Source organism: Argentina anserina, chromosome 5 (assembly GCF_933775445.1).
Source record: "Argentina anserina chromosome 5, drPotAnse1.1, whole genome shotgun sequence".
NCBI lineage: Eukaryota > Viridiplantae > Streptophyta > Magnoliopsida > Rosales > Rosaceae > Argentina > Argentina anserina.
In genome coordinates this window covers 20,063,676-20,084,947 of record NC_065876.1, presented here as the reverse complement: position 1 = coordinate 20,084,947, position 21,272 = coordinate 20,063,676, and the positions used below count along the sequence as shown (strand labels likewise).

Below are 21,272 nucleotides of genomic sequence, written 5' to 3'. Positions count from 1 at the left end.
GTTTTTGTATCTCCTAAAATCAAAGAGTGAAGTGTTTCAATCTTTCCAAGACTTTCATAATCTGGTCAAAACTCATTTTTCTTCAAATATTTGCATATTAAGATCCGACAATGGGACTGAATATACATCCAAAGTCATGCAAAATTACTTAAGTTCACAAGGCATTCTCCATCAAACAAGTTGTGTAGGTACACCTCAACAAAATGGTATTTCAGAAAGAAAAATCGAGATTTGTTGGAGAAGACTAGAGCTCTTATGCTTCATGCTCATGTTCCTAAGAAATACTAGTCTCAAGCAATTCACACAGCTGCATATCTCATTAATCGACTTCCTAGTCGAGTTTTTAACTTCCAATCACCGTTTGAGGTTCTCAAAGGAAGAAAAATAAACATTGATCATCTCAAAGTCTTTGGTTGTGTGTGTTATGTTCACACTCATGCCAAGAATCAAGACAAGCTAGATCCAAGAGTCATCAAGTGTGTTTTTCCTGGCTACTCCTCATCACAGAAGGGATACAAGTGTTATGATTCTCAATTAAGGAAGTTGTTTGTCTCCAGATATGTGAGATTTGATGAAACACAACCATTCTTTCATGCTAAAGATAATAATCTTCAGGGGGAGCTCTTTGAATCTGCAGCTCCTCAGCCAGTTATACCTAGTGAGGTTCATGTTCCTCGCACTGTAGTTCCAAATGATGATCACTGCGTTGATCAACCCTCTTCAGCTGTTCATGATGTTGATGAGGTCATCGAGGATGTTGTAGTTAATCAACCTGAAGATGTTGAACCTGATCCAGTTGCAGTCACTGAGCCTGACGTTGAGAACAATGTTGCAGATCCACTAGAAAGAAGGTATCCTAGTCGAACTAGGAAACCAAATGTGAGATTTGGTTTTGAAACTCCCACTTCTCTACATATTCTTGGTAATATTGCTACTCTAAACAATGTGTCAGCTCCCCATTCAGTTTTTCTTAACAAGTTGTGTGACACCACTGAGCCTAGATAATTTGAAGAGGCCAATCAGTCACCAGTGTGGAGAAAGGCTATGCAAGATGAACTTCGAGCACTCCATGAAAATAATACTTGGAGCATTGTTCAATTGCCAAAAGGCCACAAGGTAGTTGGAGCCAGATGGATCTACAAAATCAAGTTTCATTCAGATGGCAGAATTGAGAGACACAAGGCAAGGTTAGTAGCTCGTGGTTTTACTCAAACGTTTGGAGTTGATTATAAGGAAACATTTGCACCAGTTGCCAAAAATGAACACTGTTCATGTATTGTTATCTGTGGTTGTCAATTCTGGTTGGTCCTTGTTTCAAATGGATGTTAAGAATGCATTTTTGCATGGAGAATTAGAAGATGTGTATATGCGCTTGCCTCCAGGGCATCCTCAAGCAAATGAAGCTGGGGTTGTGTGCAAATTGCATAAGGCTATATATGGTCTTAAACAATCCTCAAGAGCTTGGTATTCTAAGCTCAGCTCTGTGCTTCTTGAATGTGGTTTTAAAAGGAGTATGGCTGATTCATCTATGTTTGTCAGAACTGGTACTTTTGGAAGACTCATTGTTCTCATATATGTGGATGATTTAATTATCACTGGTGACAGTAATGAAGAAATTCAGTCTCTTAAAGGTACCTTGCATACCAAGTTTGCCATTAAAGATCTTGGTGCACTGAGGTACTTTTTAGGAATTGAAATGGATCAGTCACCCTTTGGCTTGTTTCTTTTCTCTCCGCTCAACTACAAGTTGTTTTCCTCTTGCATATCTGTCGTTTGTCAGGTGCTTAGATCATTTCCAACGCAAGCTTTCGCGGAATGAGGTTTGACTTTTTCTTATCTTTGTCTGAACTTGACATCCTTTTGAATGCGGAAGGCCGAGTGGTTGTACTACTGATGCGATTGAAGACTGAACCTCTACTTGTTGTCATGTTCACAAGGTCAAAAACCGACACCCTTGTGATTGATCCTTCAGTGCGTTCAGATGTTACTCTTTGGGAACCTGGACGAATGCGATCGAACGACGAAATGTGAGGGATTGACTAAACCTCTTGACTCTTTTCTTCAACTACCTCGACACTGATATGTTGCACATTGACTCGCTCTGCCCTCCTCCTTCCTGAAATTCTGATTGGCTTGCTTGAAGTGAAACCGAAACCAGCTTTAGAAGAATCAATTGTTGCCCCTTGCTCTCTTAACTTCTTTTGCGGCTCATCAAGCTCATGCGTCATCTTTGCTGCATCTTGGTCGTCCTTTTTGCTTGATGAACCAAAGTCGTATCCGGCCTTTTCTAACAGCTTGTATGCGTTAAGATCGAACCCTTCACTTGTTCTTTTCTTGGGCAGTGATCCATGTTCCGTCTTTCCTTGAATTGGTTTGACAAATCTCTTTAGTGGCTGCTTTGTGGGATTTCGGTTGGTCACCTTTATTAATGGCAATGTTGACTCCTCCCTCAACAACTTCACATCATCCTCTTCTAATTTTCGTGGGCACTCTTGTGACTTTGTCCCCACAAATGGAGACTCCCCTTCTCTTCGTCTAGATTTCGGGACATAGCGAAGGACCAGAAAGGCATGACTGGCTTTTCTTTCCGCAGACGATGTTGCCACCTCAGATGAGACTTTTTGCGACACTTCACCATGAAGCTCAATGTCTTTTGACTTGGCATCGTTCTCCCTCACTTTAGCGGCTTTTCCCGTAGAGGGTACTCCGACTTCTTTCATTGATTCCTCATCTGTGTAGAATTTAGAATCCGCGAAGTATGATTCAGCTTCTGTGAATAGTTTAGTATCTCCTACCACGGTTTTCACACCTCCGCAATAGAACATGAAACATTGGTGTAAAGTGGATAGCATGATGCCATTTTCATGTACCCATGGTCGTCCCAACAACAAGTTGTACGAGGTCTTCGCATCGATGACATGAAACAAGGTGTTTGATTTTAACTCTCTGATGTTCATGTCTAGTCTGATCATCCCTATCGCTCTTTGTCCTCCTTGGTTGAAACCTTGGATCATGAGACGACTCCTTGATAACTCATCAACATTGATGCCGAGTTGAGACATGGTTGACTTGGGCATGATATTTACTGCTGACCCTCCGTCTATGAGCATGCGATTCAACTTCCGCTCTCGCATGTACCCTGTTACAAAAAGAGGCCGATTATGTGGTTTAGAGCCCAATTGGAGGTCATCATCTGTGAAGTGAATGATATCACAATATGCATCACACACGCCACATTCCTTCATGTTTGTGGAGTGTTTTCCTACATCAATGAGCAATTTCACAAGCGCGCATCTCGTTGATTTTGGCAATTGCATCAAGTCAGAGAGGCTAAGTTGGAAAGGTAGACTCTCCAATTGTTTCAACACCTCATTCTTCTTTAACAATTGACTTGCACTTACTTCTCTTAGTTCAAGCTTTTCATCTTCTTTGGCACTGACTTCACAACTTGTGTCCATTGAAGTGACATTCGGTCGTTTTGTAGGCAAGTGTTCTTTTGACAAATTCCGTCGAAGAGGCTTTCACAAATATGGAATGACTTTCGTCTCAAGACGTCCTCGTCCATTCTCCTCCCGTTGTGGAGGTGATTTCTTATGGCTTGGTTGGGAAATCGGTGAATTTGACATCATACCTTTGCGAGTTCTTCTCCGGGTGACCAATATCCATCCTTCATCATCAGCATTAGAGGCAACTTGGAGGATAGCCGTGGAAGCAGGACATTCTTTAACTTATTTGGTCTTCTTATGTTCGCGCGCCTCATTTGTGAAACAGAACGGTGCTTTCATCGGGTGAAAAGGGAGTGGAGCTGGCTCGAAGACCCGAATGTTACGGTAGTGCAATTGACTTTAGCAACGTCGTCAACGTCCAGCTCAATATTTCCTTGCTTGGCGAGGTTCATTATCAAATCCTTGAGAACAAAGAACTTCTCTATAGGGTGACTAACGAGGCGGTGATATTTGCAATACTTCGGATCGTTGACTCGATCCATTTCTACTGGACGTTTGCACTCCGAAAGCTCTATTATATTGTTTTCGAGCAGATCCTCTAACATGCCCGCCACATCATAGTCTGGGAACCGGTACGTCTTTTGCTCCATCTCCTTTAACGTGCGTTTACTCCTATCGTAGGTTCGAGGAGGTTCCACCTTCTTGAACTCTTTCTTATCCCGCGTAGAGATCTTAACCGGTGCAGTATTGATGACCATTGATTTTTTGGAAGACTTCTTCACAACCTTGTCAAATCTGCTTTCAAAGACTTTGTCTTTTCGTTAGTCAACCAGGGTTTCATTCTTCCCCTTATGACTTGCCAAGCTTAGCTCCATGTCGTGGGCTCGAGTAGTCAGCTCTTCGAAAGAACGAGGCTTGATTCCTTGCAAGATGTATAACAAATCAAAGTGCATGCCTTGGATGCACATTTCAACGGCTGACACCTCTGACAGTTGATCCTTGCAATCAAGGCTAAGTGAGCGCCATCTATTGATGTAGCCGATCACGGGTTCATCCTTCCGTTGCTTCGTATTAGTTAGCTCCATCATGCTCACCGTCCGTCTTGACTATAGAATCGATTATGGAACTCGCGCTCCATTTGGTCCCAACTGTCAACATACTCCGGCTCTAAGTCTGTATACCACTCGAAAATATTTCATTTCAATGAGCGAACAAACTGCTTGACAAGGTGATCGCCTTCTGTCCCGGCGTTACTGCAAGTCTCCACAAAGTGGGCGACGTGTTGCTTTGGGTTCCCTTTACCTTCAAACTGTTGGAAATTTGGTGGCTGATACCCCAGCGGCATCCTTAAGTTGTCGATCCTCTTCGTGTAAGGTTTGGAGTAAGTGAGGGAGTCACGAGAAGGACCTCCATATTGAGCCCGAATTGATTTGGTGATGATGTCCTGCAATTGCTGGAGTGATAAGAAACCAAGAGAGTCGTCATCGTTCTTGGACGTTTCTCCCTTTTCATTTACTTTGCTCCTGCCAGATGACCCTTTGGTGGAGTTCTCATCATTTTGATTCTCCAACTTCCTATAGAGCTCAGTGATTTGCACATCCTTTTCTTCAACCGTTCGGGTGAGCTTTTCAACCATCTCCAACATATTGGAAAGTTGTTCCTCGATTGTGGATGTCCCCATCACCAAAACCTGCGCATTGTCAGAAGAGGATTCATGCGGCATAGGATGAAAGTTATCGCCATCTTCTTTGGGACTTCCATGGTATGATGCCGTGCTTGACTCGTCATCAGAGAAAACGTCTTCCAGTATCGGGCCATCACCATGAACGGATAGAGGAGATTGCTCCTTTGGCTCCTTCTCCTTTGACACTTGCTTCTTCCCACTTTGAGAAGCATGCTTTATTGCTCCTAAGCTCTCCAAGGTGATGATTGGTTGACGAGGCTTGCTAGCAAGCGCCAGAAATGTTATTGGTTGAGCTCTAGCCACGCTCCGGGTGACAAGGGCAATTGGTTCACTCTTTGATTTGGAGAATGCTTGTTTGGATTTCTTGACTAGTTCGGCCTCTCCGTTTGACCTCGCGGTTGTGGACTTGGATTTCTTCATTGGAACGGCTTGGTTGTTCTTGGAAGCCATCGCACAAACGGATTTGAAGATTTCTTCGGAGAAGGAGATGAGAGGCCAAAATGTCTCACTGGGCGTGCCAATTTGTAGAACGATAATCTGAAAACAAATAAAAATGCAGATACGTGTAAAAATAAAATGTGATATATTGAATATCAAGCGCGGGGTTACAATCTTTGTGAACTCCTCTGATTCTATCTCCGTATATGACTTGACTCAAGGGTGACGTGCACTTGATCTTGAGAATTTGAGTTTGATTTGGATTTGGATTTGATGAAGAACGATCGATTTGGCCGCTTGATGATTCTTCGTGGACTTGAGTTTGGATTTGGATTTGATGAAGAACGAGCGATTTGACCGCTTGATGATTCTTCGTGGATTTGATGATCTTCGTGGACTTGAGAGACTTCGGGATTTGGCCCCTTGATGATTCTTCGTGGACTTGAGTTTGGATTTGGATTTGATGAAGAACGAGCGATTTGACCGCTTGATGATTCTTCGTGGATTTGATGATCTTCGTGGACTTGAGAGACTTCGGGATTTGTCGAGAGTGATCTTGCTCAAGTGATTTTCTCCCTTCTTCTCAAGTCCCCCCTCTTCATGTTTAAGTGGGTATTTATAGTGTCAAGGTTTCTATTTTGTAGAATATTTTAATGACACTAAAATAATAAATTTCTTTAATTGTATAATTAAATCAATATGTATTTTCCGATTAATTTAAAATTAGTTATTATCATAACTAAATTAAACAGAAAATAATTGACTTAATTATAACCGTTAAAGAATTTATTAATTTAATCAAATGTCCTATTACCATTTCGAATCGTTAATGACATTTAGTTTTCCGATTTAAGTCGGAATCACATAGTTTCGGTTACGATCATCAATTTATGTGCTGACACGAATTTTATTCAGATTCGCCCCGACTTTGTTGATTTTTGGGCCACGTGTGCAATTTTATCGGGCTCTTGGTCGATTTAATCATTTAATTAAGATAATTTACTTTATTAAATTTTATGTGTCTACACACAGTACATGGAAGGTCTCTTGAAACATATCTATGAGCTCTACACTGATTATGTCTTGAAGAACCCCTTCTATGAGATGGAGATGCCTATCGGGGGTGAGCTCTTTGATATTAACCTAACACAGGCAATACAAAAGGATCATGTTGCCTTGTTGGCCCGATGATCTATCGTATTTGTTTCTTGATCTGTGTTCCTTTAGCTGTATAACTTCTGAGCAATCGTGAATGTGATACATTAGATATGTCTTTTTTGACTTGAGCGTCACCTCAGTGTTCAGTACGGGGTTTGCGTTGAACTGTTGTATCTTCCTATGATTGTCTTCATTGTTTTCAGAAGTTTTCTCTTCTAATTCATCTCTGACATAATAGCCAATTAGTGAGGACCAGCATTGATCTTGGGTTCAACAATTTACCTCGCATGCTAAAATTATGGAGAATTGTGATCTTGGAGATATGGATTGGAGTATGCAAGAAATGAACTTAGATCAGCGTCAAACGATTCAAACATGTTACCACTTGTATAAAGGTGTTGAGGTAGCATGGCAGACCACTTTACAAATTGGTAGCAGGGTTTGAATGGTTTGAGATGTTATCCTATCGCACACCCCCGACATAGCAAACCGGCTTATAAACACCTTTATAGTTTATACACGCCCTAAACACCTTAAGGACATCTCAAACTTTTGATCTAAGACCCCAAACCTAAATTCATATGCATAAACACGGTGCGTATAAATGATGGAAACAAATACATGTTCTTTAAATAGAACGATTCTTCGGACAATCGTTAAATGTGAAGGAATGTAATGGTCTTAATGAATCAATTACATCGTTATTATGATCTTTATTCGTTACATTCAATAATTTTGCAAGGGAAAGACAACATGAAATTGAATCGGATGCTAGATAGTGGTGTTACAGCAGAGCAGGTGCAGCGGCAGGTGCCTCAGACCTTGAACTAAGCAGATCCTGCACTGCATTCACAACCATGACTATGTATCCTCATTTCCTTGCTTCTTTGGTCAAGAATGTGTCTCTGCGGGCTAGCAGGCGGCGTAGCCAGTGTGTCTTTGCAGCTCGATTCTAGTTGCGGTGTTATGCGCTCATCCTTGTACACACCGTCGTAGTCTCTCTGGAAAAATGAGACTGCTGCCGAGTCAAACGCCTGCATGATGGTTCGATATTGATCACGAGGAACACCACCATGAGTAATGAAACAAGTACAGACTTACTGCTAGCAAAAGCCATTGATATATCCTAGCAGTGTTGGGAACTAATGAGAGTCAGAAGCTAGCTAGAACAAGAGTAGCTGGTATATGCTATATGGCAGAGTAGCAGTAATTTATACTACTTTTGTGTTAAGCCCAGTTAGGCAGTTACTGCATTACTAATTCTGGGTTCAGATATATATACTAAGCTTTTATCTAATATGCATGAACATGTGAAATGACTACTATTCAACCGTACCATTTGTATTCAGCTTAACAAATTAAATTCGAGACAACGTACCTTGTACTCTCTTCGCCAACGCCACTGGTACGTTAAAAAATACTTCACCTCCTCCCTCCTTTGCATACCTTCTGCACATACGGAGTACATTAACATAAAAGGCATTTGATTTCGGAAGTGAACTTACAGTCTTACACAATCTCTTACTTTTGCAGGTACATCCAGAGTACATGCGCCACTTCTGGAGAAGGGCTCTATGAGGGTCTTGACTGGCTCTCGAACAATATTGCCAGCAAGGTATTATTACATCCAGAGTATGTATCTGTTTAGATATTATTACAAAGTGATTGACGGCTGTAGATTTTAAATAATTCGACTTCTGCATTCTACATGCACGTTTGTTTGTATCGGTTTAGGGTTCCAGTCAATGGATTTTGAACCTTTACTATTATTTCTCCATCTTTTGATGGACTTAAATGCATGCAGTGTTGAATGAGTCATTGATTGTCAATAACACTCAAGTCCTTTGTATAGGCAACAGTCTATTTTCGAGCGCAAGGTACCTAAACAGAACAGGAAAATACTACGGTTTGTTAAGTAATGTTGCAAAGTACAGAACAAAAATTGACTACGATTTTAATTTTATTAACGTTGCAAAGTTGGTCAGAATCTGCTACTTATACATAATTGATGTATCCAAGAGTCAACTCTCTCTGTAAGTTGAACGTGAAGCTGGGGCAAGTCTATTAGATTGTTGAAGACTCTTTAACATTCATGACTCGTGAGAGAGATGGTTTGCTTGTGAGTTGTGACTTACCAAAGTACTCCGTTCTAATTTGACATTTGAGCGGACAACAATAAGAAACTGGGGCATATCGAAAACAAACTGAAAAACTGGATGGAACAAGTAAATATGGTCTTTGATTTCCTTTATCCAGCAATGAATCCAATGATGGTATATGTAATTATATATACACACGAACTGCCGGAACTGGAACACAAAAAGTAATTTAGCAACACAGAAATTCAAAGGATCCAAACTGAAGGGCTCCATGAAAAATCTCAAACCGATTCGTGGAGAGAAACCAAAGTCATACAATCATCCCAAACAAGATCAGTCACAAATCCTTAAACCAGCGGCAGCACATTCAAATTCTCTACAAGTATCTATTGCCTGAGAACCCTGTTCGAGCTCAACACAAAGTTCTCTTCTCCAGCAACAGTCGAGTTGAGGCGCCCAGCCGCCCAGCCATTGTTAACCACTACTCGGCTTCCCTCAATTTTTTCATCAAACTCGGGAAGACCTCTTGCCTTCCTCTCTTTTCTTATCGCCCTCTCCTCCTCGCGTTCCTTCCTCAACCAACTCTCAACCGTCCTCTGCAAATCAAATCCAATACAATGTCAACAACAAATCAAAGAAAATTACTCAAAATTTAAATAGTGCTTCAACATTGTAACCCTTTCGAACACTAACCATGAGGGACAGCTTGTAAGTCTCCTTAACCTTGTCCATCGGCATTGACAACTGCAGCTTCCCATTAGCAACATACACAATGTGTGACGGCCAATTCTCCAATCCATCAAATATATGCGTCGCGTAAATGATCACAGCACCTCGCTCCTCGCACTCCTTCTTCAAGAACATGAGCAGGTCCGCCCTGGCCAGCACGTCAAGGTCCACCGTGATCTCATCGAGCAGAAGCACCTACATCATTCACAGACATTTCATCAAACACCTTGCGTGCAAAAACTAGAATTACAAAAACGAAGATTAAAATGAGAGTGATTCAAGTACCTGGTATGGTCTGAGAAGCCCCATACAGATCTGAACCCGTCTTCTCTGACCATCTGAGACCTTATGCAACCGCCACGAGAGATCAATATCCAACACCTTGATCAGCTCAGCTCTTCTATTCGGGTCAATCCCAGCCACCCCATTGATCAATTTCTCGGCTGAGACATCCATCTGAATCGGCACATCAAACCCAGCAAACGCCACGTCGCGGCGCCACTCGCCGCCGAGATAGGAGAGGTCGCCGGAGCTGGTGAGGGCGGTGTCGTGGAAGGCGGAGCGGCCGAGGACGCGGACCATGGAGAGGTCGACCATGTGCTTGCCGCCGAGGATCTTGAGGATGGTGGTCTTGCCGGCGCCGTTGGAGCCGACCAGGAGGCATCGGTCGCCTGCGTTGAGGGTGAGGGAGAAGTCTTCGATGAGGGGCTTGGCGCCGGGGGGCGGGTGGCCGTTGATTCCTGGGTAGGTGAATTTGAGGCGGTTGATCACGATCGTTGGTTCTGTGGAATCTTGGTTGACACCCATTGTTGTCGGTTAGTGAGAGAGGGAGAATTTGGCGGTGGATTTAAAGCATTCGGGTCGGGTGGGAGGGAGGCGTGGCCCGTTCACAGTCACATCTGAGGCTGCGGACTCGGTGCGTCCCCGTAATGTGTCGCCCAAATGACCCAATGGGAATGCGACACGTTGTAAAGGGGAGGGACTTTCTTGCGTAGTTAGGTGAAAGTTTCGCGGCAACCAGTAACAACCGAGGCTTACTAATCTATGTTCGTGAGATTCATCAACTGCCATTGTTAGAGCACTTCATCGTAATATGTGAGCTAATTACTTATCATACATACAGTTTGAGTCTAAAAAAATCAGATAATTGCACGCCACAGTTTTTTGTGATGTACTATGTGTGTCATGTCCTGCTTTGTACAATTTGAACAAAAACACGTTGGAATATTAATCATGAGCAGCGGTTGATTTAGGATTCTAAGTTAGGGTGGATTTGAAATTTTTCTCTTAATTGAAGTGATAAATTTTTTTTTTGTATATTAGACTCATTATGTCAAATATTAGATTAAAAAATATTTGTAAGCCTATAAAAACATCCAAACCACACAATATTTTGAGTCCTTGAGTGCAAATTTAATTTTAAGCCCATTTGCATTGAGAGAATGTAAGGAAAAAAACATTTAGAAGAAGAAATCTACATAAAAAGAAGTAGAAGAAAAAGAAAAAATGAATTGCAGTGGTGAATATATGAGTTCTAAGCTAAGTTGGTTAATTTATTTATGACTTGTTTCTTAATTGACAGAGTGCTACTTAGAGTTTTAGAGAATGCTTGGAGTTCGTTTCTTCTATGTATATGTTTTGTAGATGTGAAATATGATAGGAGTACAAAATGTGACGTTCTTAATGTGTTTATGTCATCTTGTTACTCTTTGTTACCTCTTATTTAGTATGTTTTAGTTTCTTTTGTATGAATAAGTGTCTAGGTAGAGCTTATATCGATTATGAGTGAATTGATGATGAAATCGTGCTAAGTGATAAGAATCTTTTATTGAGATATGATTTCTTATTCGAGTAGGATTCATCATTTTCCATTTCTTTGTTTCTAACGTACTTATTCTTATTAGGAAAGACAAATCCATGTTGGAGAAAGAAAACAATCATAGTTGCGCAAGGAAAGAGGAGAGACTGAAAATCAGTTTCCTAGTAGGATAAGGAGAGGTCGTGCAACATTGATAGTTTCCTATTGGAAGTTGGATTTCAAAACAAAGTTGGAAATGGATTTTCAAGGTGTATATGAAGATATTTTCGTGCATATAAATCAGAATTATCAAGGAGAATAAGATATGCACTTAGAAGGCCAATACATGCAAGAATCAGAAAGCTGTCAGGATTTATAGTCCAACTTTGACGGGCTCCCCTGGACAGCTCAGATCGAATTAGAAAATATTCCATATATGGATGGAAAGCTCTACGAGTCTATTTTCGGTAGGATTTGGAATCGAATCAATATCATATTCTTACAGTGAGATATGACCGAATCATTACTCGGAGGTCTAGTGAGCTCGACAAAATTATCTCAACCATTGATTTGCTTTTGATCCTATATATAGAGGCACGAATCTATATCAGAATCACTATAAATTCTTGCACTAAAAAAAGTTAAAGAATGTTGTAACAAATAAATGAGAAGAGGTAAGAAAATCAAAGAAATCATGCATCAAATAAATGAGAAGAGGTGAGAAAATCAAAGAAGACTACAACAAATGAAGGAAGGAAAATCAAAGAAGGCTGCACCCAATGAGATAAGAGAGAGAGAGAGAGAGAGAGAGAGAGAGAGCTGTCTCCCTGATTCAAAGGAGGAAATTCCTACAAAACAAATCAGCACTAAAGGAGGAAGAAGATATGCAATTAATGTCCAATCCTTATTAGAATCAGAATTTTGTCAGTGCACGACATCCATATTTGATGGACTCCCCTGGATAGCTCACGATGACTCAGACAATGTATAATATATGGATGAAAAGCTACAAAAGTCTATTTTCTAATGCAATTGGAATCACCTCAATATCTATTTTCGTGCGAGAGTTATGACGACAACAAGGCACAAAGGTCAGCTCTGCCGAATTGAGAAAATCTAGGAAACCGAAACCAATTTGGTTTCAACTTTGTGGCCGGCCTCCCTAAAGTTTTTCCTCTATATATAATACCTCATTTACACATAAAAGAATCATCAATCCTTGCACCAAGTACTAACCAAAGCTCTGCCCAAACACATACTCACCACCAAGAAATCCTAAATCCGAATTGCATCCTTCATCATCCCTTGTTCCAAGCACGTTGAGTGAATGAGCTTCATCCCCTTAGAAGTCTCAGCCTGCCTTTGTGAATGCGTAGAGATAGCATAAAGTGTGACATGATTCTTCTATGTTCAATTCGTTTTTTAGGTTTCTTGTATTTGGATGATTACAATGTTTGGTTTTTGTTAATCTATTTCGACTTTGTCTATGAAGTTATAGTACGATTTCGAGTTATATAAAGATGATGAATTTTTTTTCTATGAGTTTTGGTTTATGTCGTGCATGTTGTTGAAGTAATTTCGGAAGTATCTAAGTGTAATGTTTGCGTTGAGTATAGTATGACATCTAGGTTGTTAGATTTAAGACTTGTGATGAATTCAATGATTCTTATTTGTTGTGTTGAGTATGCATGTTAGGATTAATTAATTAGAGTTCAATGAATGGCGTTGAGAAATAGTTGAATGTCTTTGTGTCTATGTGTTTAGGATAACCGTTGAGGACCCTAATTGCATGATTCAACCCTAGTTACTTATGAGATGTTTCGGCATGAACCTTAGGGAGAATGAAACTTGATTTTCGTTGGCTTTGTGTATCTTATTTTGGTGATGACTTGTGTGTGTGTTTGATTGATCACTTGTTTATATTAGTTTAGGTTTTTATTTTCTGTCTTCATACAATCTGATCCTATATCTTGAATCTTTTATATCTTTTGTGAATTTCTTGTTAAATGTTTGTGGTTCTTTGCCCTGGCTTGATCTATGGTTTGTGAACGATACCCTCTTGCTTTATACTACTAACGATACTTACAGGGTTAATATTGATGTCGAGTAATCGAACCGATTAAGATATAACTCTAATTTCACAAACTTTTACAACCTTCTTCCCACCTTTACGGTCTAAAAACAGTTAGAATATAGATGAATCTCATACCCTTATTGTTTTCCAGGGATCATGTAATCTATGAAATTGTCAAGCGCACTTCATAATCAGACACACGTATACATATTAGGTTGGAAGCAAGTTTTATCATAATTTCCTCTCACACTATTTTTATTTCTATTTTTCCTCTAAAATTTTCACAAATTTACCAAATTGATTGCAAATTTGGTGAACTTGATGAATGATACATATATTATTTATATATTTAAATTTTTTTGTATCAAATTTGCTAATTTAAGATGAAAATCAACTCTTGTAACACAAATTTTACGCAAATTTTAGTGTACATATTTCTTTAGCAATAATAACAAAAGTGATTTCAAAATTATTGTTTTTCTCTTTGTTATTTAATAAAAAAATCAAAATATATGTCACGTCATTGATTTAACGGAAAAACTTACAGAGGTACTCATATTAGGTAACAATGCAATAATTTCAGGTAGCAAAAAATTATTAAGTACTAAAAAATAAATTTCACGATATTTCAAGTACCATTTTAGATTTTTACTCTTATTTTTTTTTATTTTCATCGAATAATAATAATTAAAAAAAAAACAAAGCATTTCACATCTGTGTTTCAACAGTAACTTTGTGTTTTAAATTTTTAATAATCCTATAAAGCTCCTCCCTAAAACCCCAGGACAGAAATAATGGCCGCAGGAGGATTGAAGGACTTGGTGAAGAAGGGCCTGGGGTTGGCAGACATGGAGTTCATCACCGGCGGAGGAGCCATCAACTGGTTCCCAGGCCATATGGCTGCCGCCACCTCCGCCATCCGCGGCCGCCTTAAGCTCGCCGACCTCGTCATTGAGGTCCGCGACGCTCGCATTCCCTTATCCTCCGCCAATCAGGACCTTGAAGCCCAACTCCGCTCCAAACGCTCCCTCGTCGCCCTCAACAAGAAGGACCTCGCCAACCCCAACATCATGCACGTAATGTGTTTCCCCCTCCTCTCCTCTCCTCTCCTCTCCTCTCCTCTCCTCTCTCTATTGTTTTGTCATTCGAATCTTGATATTTTGAGCTGTAATCTTTTGCAGAGATGGACTCGGTTCTTCGAGTCGTCCGGGAAAGACTGCCTGCCCATTAGTGCGCATAGCAGGAGTTCTGTCTCCAAGGTACATATTCAATTCTGTTTCTTTGAAGTTGTTTGCCATTTTCGATTGGGTTGAGCTGTGAACTGGTGGTTGTTTTGACACAAAGCTTCTTGAGCTGGTGGAGTATAAACTGAAGGAGGTGATTTCGAGGGAGCCCACCTTGCTTGTTATGGTCGTTGGGGTTCCTAATGTTGGCAAATCTGCTCTGATTAATTCTATTCATCAGATTGCTTCGTCTCGCTTTCCTGGTGAGTTTCATACTGTTAATCTTAGTGGTTGATTTTTCATGCATTTTATTTTGTTGAAATGAAAATATGAGTGATGATTTTCGAGTTTCTTTCTTAGTGCAGGGGAAGATGAAGCGAGCTACGGTCGGTCCATTGCCTGGTGTTACTCAAGACATTGCCGGATATAAGGTCAATCACCATTTTTGGTCTCAAATGCTTTGGTCTTCCTCTGTATTGAGTTGTTGCTCTGACCTTGTTCAGTTGTTTGTCTACAGATTGCTCATCAGCCTAGCATATACGTTCTTGACACTCCAGGTGTATTGGTTCCAAGTATTCCAGACATAGAGACTGGGTTAAAGCTAGCTCTTGCAGGTCTGTCCTTAATTTTTTTTCTTCCAATTGAACTTAAAAGGTGCTTGTGTGGCTATTGCTTTGTGAATGTATTTGATCTTCTTGGGCTTACAATGGTATATAAAAGACATGCAGGAAGTTGTGGTACCGTTGTATTTGACATTCAGATATATAGTGATGCAGGAGACAACAACAATTGGTGGGAATTTGGTTGGAATGCCTTAGGGATTGTTTTTATTTATTATTTATTTTTATATAATTTTGATTTAGAATGGTAGGGAGCATTGAGAGAACAAGGGAACAAAACAGTTTTGAAAGAAACAGAGGGGGTTTTGGAAGGGAAATAGAATAAGGGAGGTTAGGGGAGAGAAACCAATGCACAGCCTTCAATATGATATATTTAACTCATTCCAGTCTTATCTTTGAATTACATTAGAAAGCCACATATATAGGCTTCAAATACAACCCTTAAATACCTAAGTCCCACAAAACGTAAGCCTTCAAATACAACCCATATTGGAAGGCCACCATATATAGGCTCCTAGAATACCTGACAACCAATAAAACTTATATATAATAGAGACCTTTAAGTACTTACAACTTAAAATAGACATAAAGATACACTAAAGGCCCTCGAGTACTCAGACTTTAATAGATTCTTAGAAACTCTAGGCTCATAATTTTTCTTCATTAACTGAAAATTAACTTGATAAGACCCCTAAACTACATGGTGACTTTGTTTTGGAACAAAAAGGGTTGGGCTTAGTCTTTGGCTTCCAAAGAGGATACTTCGTTTCCAGCCAACTTAAGGCTGCTCTATGTAGGCATGGGTCTACCTGTATCCTTGACAATTACATATGCCACTTCATTTAATCAGTTTGTGTGTGTGTGTGCTGTTGCTGGTGCTGCAGTTCCCATGCAAGTTGTAAGTTGGGATTTTTGAGATTTAGGTTCGATGTTAATTTTTCTTCAAATGTATTGTTGTTTTGAAAAATGCAATGGTAAATACATCGTGACTAAAAGAGACCTGTGAAAACATATCCCATATATTGTGTTTAAACCTGTTAGAGAAATAGAGGTCATTTTAACAAGTTTAAGGTCTCGTGTCATTCAACATACAATAGGAATTATTAATCTAATATTCGAAAAAAAGAAGGCTGGTTTTGCCTGCTTTTGGTGGGCATAGGTGGTTAAAAGATTTACAATTTTAGCAGAAAGAGAAGACTCATGGAATATAGCAGAAAGAGTGGACTTCTATATTTGTAAACTGTAGTCTCAGTGTACTTTAGAGTTTAGAGAACAAAGGTTGCAGAAGCGTGAGAACAAGGGAAGTGATGACTCTCAGACATATTGCACATGATGCCCTCGGAAAATCAGACACATTGGGCTCACGCCAAGATTTGAAGCAGATTCGTGCAATACCACTTGATTCCTAAGTATCCTAATAATACTCGGCCTTAAATCTTAGTATGGGGGTGCCTTGGGGAAGATTTTGGCTCTGTCTGCTTGATTGTCCGGGTTTTGAAACGGGAAGAAAGCCAAAACATTGTGGTGGTGCGGTGTCGTTTCGGTGTTGTGGATGGAAAGAATTAGAAGCAGTTTCTGAAGTCTATGAAGGTGTAGTAGGGAGTTAGATTTCGGTAAGTTCTTTGGCCTTTTGTTTCTGAGGCGTCTAAGTTCTAACGATTGTAGTTTCTCTTTTATGAATTTCTTTAGGGGGGTTTCAGATTCCGGTACATCTCTCTTGTACTTTTGCTGATCCCTGTTTTGTTGGCCTTTTGTCCTCTTTGTCTGTACATATCGTCTCTTTAATAAAGTCTTATTCTTTGTTTTCTAACTTTTATATAGGATGACATTTCTCATGTAATCTCTTACTCACTAAAACACTTGAGCTACCATGTTGAGACTATTAAAATGTACAAGGGAGACCTCAGCTCTGGTGCTGGGGTAGTGACTTTTTCTTGGGCTTCCACAAGGGTTTCATTTGCCAGCCACCTTATTCTCTGCATTAACTTGTTTTTCATCATATATAAAGATGCTCTATTCATTTATAATTCATGAGGTTAATGTCAAACCTCATATCTTTAATGTGTATGATCCATATAAGTGTGACTATTGAACAGCTACATACATTCTTTGTAGTATTTCCAAATTCCTTGCGTCAAGGAAGATTGAAAACTGATAAACTGATTAAATCTTGAAAAATTGATGAAATTCACTGAAGCTTGTGTTTGAAATTTGAACCCTATGTTCTTCATTATTAGTTAAGCTATAGATTGGTATCTGAGGGTTTGTCTGTGGCATTTACTTTTGGTGGGGGTAGATAACTGATTGTTTGGTCGGTGTACAAATTGAATCTAATCAATTTTATCAAATGAACCTGCAGGATCTGTGAAAGATTCAGTGGTGGGGGAGGAACGTATTGCTCAATACTTACTTGCAGTTCTAAATACTAGAAGGACTCCTCTTCACTGGCGCAACTCACATAATAGCAGAACAGAAGCCATTCAACATGACGCTCAGGAAAAAGTTGACTATAGTCTTATAAATCTTCAACCAAGGAGGAAGATGCCAAATAAGTCTGGCGTCCTGTACGTTGAGGTGATTGATCTATTTTACTGTATTATCCTCTTTATGCACAGTAGTTTTTTGTGCAACGGTTTACTGCTTTAAACTTCTGATATATCTAATGTCCCAAGCTTAAATCTTTAAACTTCTTAAGTGCATAAATGCTATTTGTTTTAAAAAAAAAAAACAGTACTTATAGAAATTTTTTCATTACCACATTACTAGGCTTTTTATATATTAGTAGGTAACTTGCCCAATTTTTATTGGCTAATTAGCCTTGTAATTGATATTTCTGTCCTTGTATCCTACATGTATACTGTCTAAATAGGAATTACTGTATTCAAATAAGTCTGGGGGAATTGCGGGGTGGTATGTTTGAAAAAAGAAGAAGGGATTCTGATAGTTTTTAACCGGAACTTGGGGCATAGATTTCTGACATTGGTATGGCATTCCTTTAAAATTGATTCTACAAGGAACATATTATGTTTCTTCAGTTGTTGTTTGGCTTAGGATGTTGCTGTATGTTGAATATCTCAAAGTAAGGGTACATAATTTTTTGTATAGAAAGATTTGGTTTCAATTTCAATATTTGCTTTTCTTTTTCTAATCAGTTTATGGCCAGGCCATGTTGGTCTAGTTGATGTTCGGCTTTTGGAGTATTAGGTTTGATGTTTAATCAAACACTGAGTGTATGTTAACATTGTAGCCTCTGGAGTCGATATTGTTAGCTGTTTACTTAACTGTCTGTGCAGCCAAGAACATACAAGTTATATATAACAACCAATTAGCAAGAAACTCTGTCAGGGTTGTCAATAATAAATTGGATTCTTAGACTGGATCCCATAGAGTTACATTTAGCAATAACACGGTACATCCATTTAACTTTGTTGTCTTGCTCATTGTATGAAGTAAATATAAAATTGTTTACATGAGTTCAAAGATGGGTAGGAGCTTTAGGACAGAGTTTTGGTGAGATTTTGGGCATACGTTTATGTCACCTTCTAATAGTGCAATCTTTTTTTTGTACTGTCTTGCTTCAAAAGGCAGCTGTGGTCTAGTTTTTATTATTATTTATAATTATTTTTTATGAGTCTTGCTTAAGGTGGTTGATGTGAACCTTGATTTCAAGTGCTGTATCCTTTGATTTATATATTAAGCTTTTTCTCTATTGTGGTCATCTTCTCCAGTCTCCATGACATATTGTTGCAAGTTTTAAACCTGTAGAAGTTGCTCTATTTAAAATAAAATAAAGGAATTCAATTCTCTTTTAAATGTTAAAATTTAACTGATTGGACCAAAAACAGAAAAAGGAAGCTTGTGCTCACAATCCATTTTTCATTACTATTTATACCTGTCCATCAGTTTGCATTGATTTTTTATTTTTTGTGTTTCACAATTACAAGTGTAGCAAGACAAAATTCTTGGTGATTTTGACTTGCTGATATTTCTACACTTTTCAGGACCTAGTAACAAAAGTAGAATGTGCTCTATATTCGACTCTGTCAGAATTTGATGGCAGTGTAGACGATGAAGCTGACTTGGAGATGCTTATAGATCAGCAGTTTGAAGCACTGCAGAAGGCATTTAAGATAGCTAACAAGGGGCCAGAAGCTCGGTTGATGGTATCAAAGAAGTTTCTTACCTTATTTAGAACGGGGAAGTTAGGTCCTTTTATCCTTGATGATGTCCCGGATTCTAATTTGCCTCAATGATATTATCATATTGAACATGTCACCGTCTATCAAAATCCTTCTTTTCCCTTGGTAGTCGATTGTTATTTGGTAGTCAATTGTTCATGTTTGCTAACACACTGAAGCAGAAAGCTTTGGCAGTTTCTTTTTGCATCTCCTAACTGGAGCTTGATCAACAAAATGGAGGGGGAACAGCATAAGAAACATACATAATGAGATTTAAGTTGGTAGGAGAAAGAATTCAAGCTGGGACACAAAAGTAGTCATTCATCTTTGATCAAGATAGATTTGACTTTCGAAGTATTGCAACTTAGTTGAATGCTAGTGAGTGGCCTCGTCAAAACCTTGCCCGGTAAAAACCCAGTGGGACAAAATACCGGGCTAAGGGAAAAATAGTACCACAGAACCCAATTGAAGTAGAATAAAAAGGAATCCCCGATCCACAAAATATGATTAGCACTAATGCAGTCTTAATCACTGTTGCAGGACCTGCAGGTCTTCTTTTCAGGAGATTTAACTTCATCATCAAATATGCTTGGTGTTAGAAGTGTACCCATCACTTTTGACATTTTCATCTGCATAATGGTTCCAGAATGTAGTGAGGAACTAAACAAAAGCAAAAACAATAAAAGACCAACTAAAGCAATAGCAGACATAAACCTCTTGCAGATGGAACTGTGTTGAAGCTTTCGTACCAAGGTTCTTCTTATCTGTGTACCGATTTCGGATATAGAATCAAGAGTTTTAACTAAGCAAAGTTAAAAAAATCTGGAATGCAAAATGCTATTGTGCATGCATCTTGTTGAGGAGCCTCTTGCCGTTTTAAGGTTTCTCCCTGTAGAAGTATAAATATCATTCAATGAACTATAATGAATTGCACTAAGTCATCTAACGAAATACCATGGTGAGGGCACTTCCTTTGCAGTTTCTGAAATTCCTCTCATGCCTCGTAGAACGAATCACCATCATTTTGAATGAAGTTTTGAATCTCTCTCCTTAGTCTTTTCATGAGTTGAGCAAGGAAGAATTTCTTCAAGAACCTCCTAGTCATTTCATCCCATGTGGTGATGATTCCCGCAGGCAGAGAGTACAACCAACGCTTAGCATCGTCCTTAAGGGTAAATGGAAACAAAAGCAACCTCAAGCCTTCTTGAGAAAGATGATAACTTGATTGGAGCTTGCAAATGTCCAATAACTCTCTAAGGTGAACATTAGAGTCTTCCATTGAGGAACCATAATAATTAGGCAGATGTCCAAGCAATTGTACCATAATGGAGAAGTTGGCTTCATCTGGTGGAGTGAAAGCAATGCATGAAGGTGATTCAGGGGTGGTGGGGATGAACGCATTCTTCAGTGCCATTGGAGCACCGGTAGGAACTAGGTCACAGTCCGCAATTGTGTATGTCTCTGAGTTGAAGATGAAGGGGAAGAAGTGATCCTCCTCTTCTGATCTTGGTGAAGAGTTTAAGATTGAATTGCTTGGAGATGATTCGAAATCTAGGGGTCCACTCGAGAAAGATTTTTGTAAGTCTCTAACTGCTTGAGTTCGATCTTTGAGCTCTTGTGTTTTCTTAGATATTGCGGACATGCATAATTCATGTAATACGAAAGTTAAAGGGTTAGCATTGAAAAATACAAAATAAAGACATGAATCGTGCCCTTCCTTGGTCATATACACGACACACTTATGGAAGAGGCACGACAACCATGTTGTCATGTTACAAAGTTAGTTCTTTACGTTACAAAGTTCATATAATTCACAAGTTCTTTT

The 21,272-nt window shown here is 39.3% G+C and overlaps 2 protein-coding genes and 1 non-coding gene across 3 annotated transcripts; 2 read left to right on the top strand and 1 right to left on the bottom strand.

Moving 5' to 3' along the window:
• Nucleotides 1–9,025: 9,025 nt before the first annotated feature.
• On the bottom strand, nucleotides 9,026–10,361 carry LOC126793178 (ABC transporter I family member 20-like). The gene is made up of 3 exons (XM_050519625.1): nucleotides 9,840–10,361; nucleotides 9,519–9,749; nucleotides 9,026–9,421 (listed from the first exon to the last, which is right to left on the bottom strand). The coding sequence occupies exons 1-3, from the start codon at nucleotides 10,359–10,361 to the stop codon at nucleotides 9,212–9,214; spliced, it is 963 nt and encodes a 320-aa protein (XP_050375582.1). The 3' UTR covers nucleotides 9,026–9,211.
• A 3,859-nt stretch (nucleotides 10,362–14,220) lies between these two features.
• On the top strand, nucleotides 14,221–19,563 carry LOC126793176 (short integuments 2, mitochondrial). Its single transcript, XM_050519623.1, has 7 exons — nucleotides 14,221–14,502; nucleotides 14,608–14,685; nucleotides 14,771–14,912; nucleotides 15,010–15,080; nucleotides 15,167–15,263; nucleotides 17,629–17,843; nucleotides 19,271–19,563. The coding sequence occupies exons 1-7, from the start codon at nucleotides 14,221–14,223 to the stop codon at nucleotides 19,520–19,522; spliced, it is 1,137 nt and encodes a 378-aa protein (XP_050375580.1). The 3' UTR covers nucleotides 19,523–19,563.
• An 834-nt stretch (nucleotides 19,564–20,397) lies between these two features.
• Nucleotides 20,398–20,504, top strand: LOC126796556 (small nucleolar RNA R71). Its single transcript, XR_007672397.1, has one exon. It is a non-coding gene; the product is annotated as a small nucleolar RNA R71 (small nucleolar RNA).
• Nucleotides 20,505–21,272: the final 768 nt, after the last annotated feature.

Bases quoted from the DNA above. Each gene is read 5' to 3' on its own strand.
- LOC126793178 (XM_050519625.1), bottom strand. From the start codon at position 10,361: ATGGGTGTCAACCAAGATTCCACAGAACCAACGATCGTGATCAACCGC. The intron at 9,750-9,839 runs GTACTTGAATCA...TGAATGATGTAG, and splicing joins GGCTTCTCAGACCATACCAG to GTGCTTCTGCTCGATGAGAT. The intron at 9,422-9,518 runs GTTAGTGTTCGA...TTTGATTTGCAG, and splicing joins CTTACAAGCTGTCCCTCATG to AGGACGGTTGAGAGTTGGTT.
- LOC126793176 (XM_050519623.1), top strand. From the start codon at position 14,221: ATGGCCGCAGGAGGATTGAAGGACTTGGTGAAGAAGGGCCTGGGGTTG. The intron at 14,686-14,770 runs GTACATATTCAA...TTTGACACAAAG, and splicing joins GCAGGAGTTCTGTCTCCAAG to CTTCTTGAGCTGGTGGAGTA. The intron at 15,081-15,166 runs GTCAATCACCAT...GTTTGTCTACAG, and splicing joins AAGACATTGCCGGATATAAG to ATTGCTCATCAGCCTAGCAT.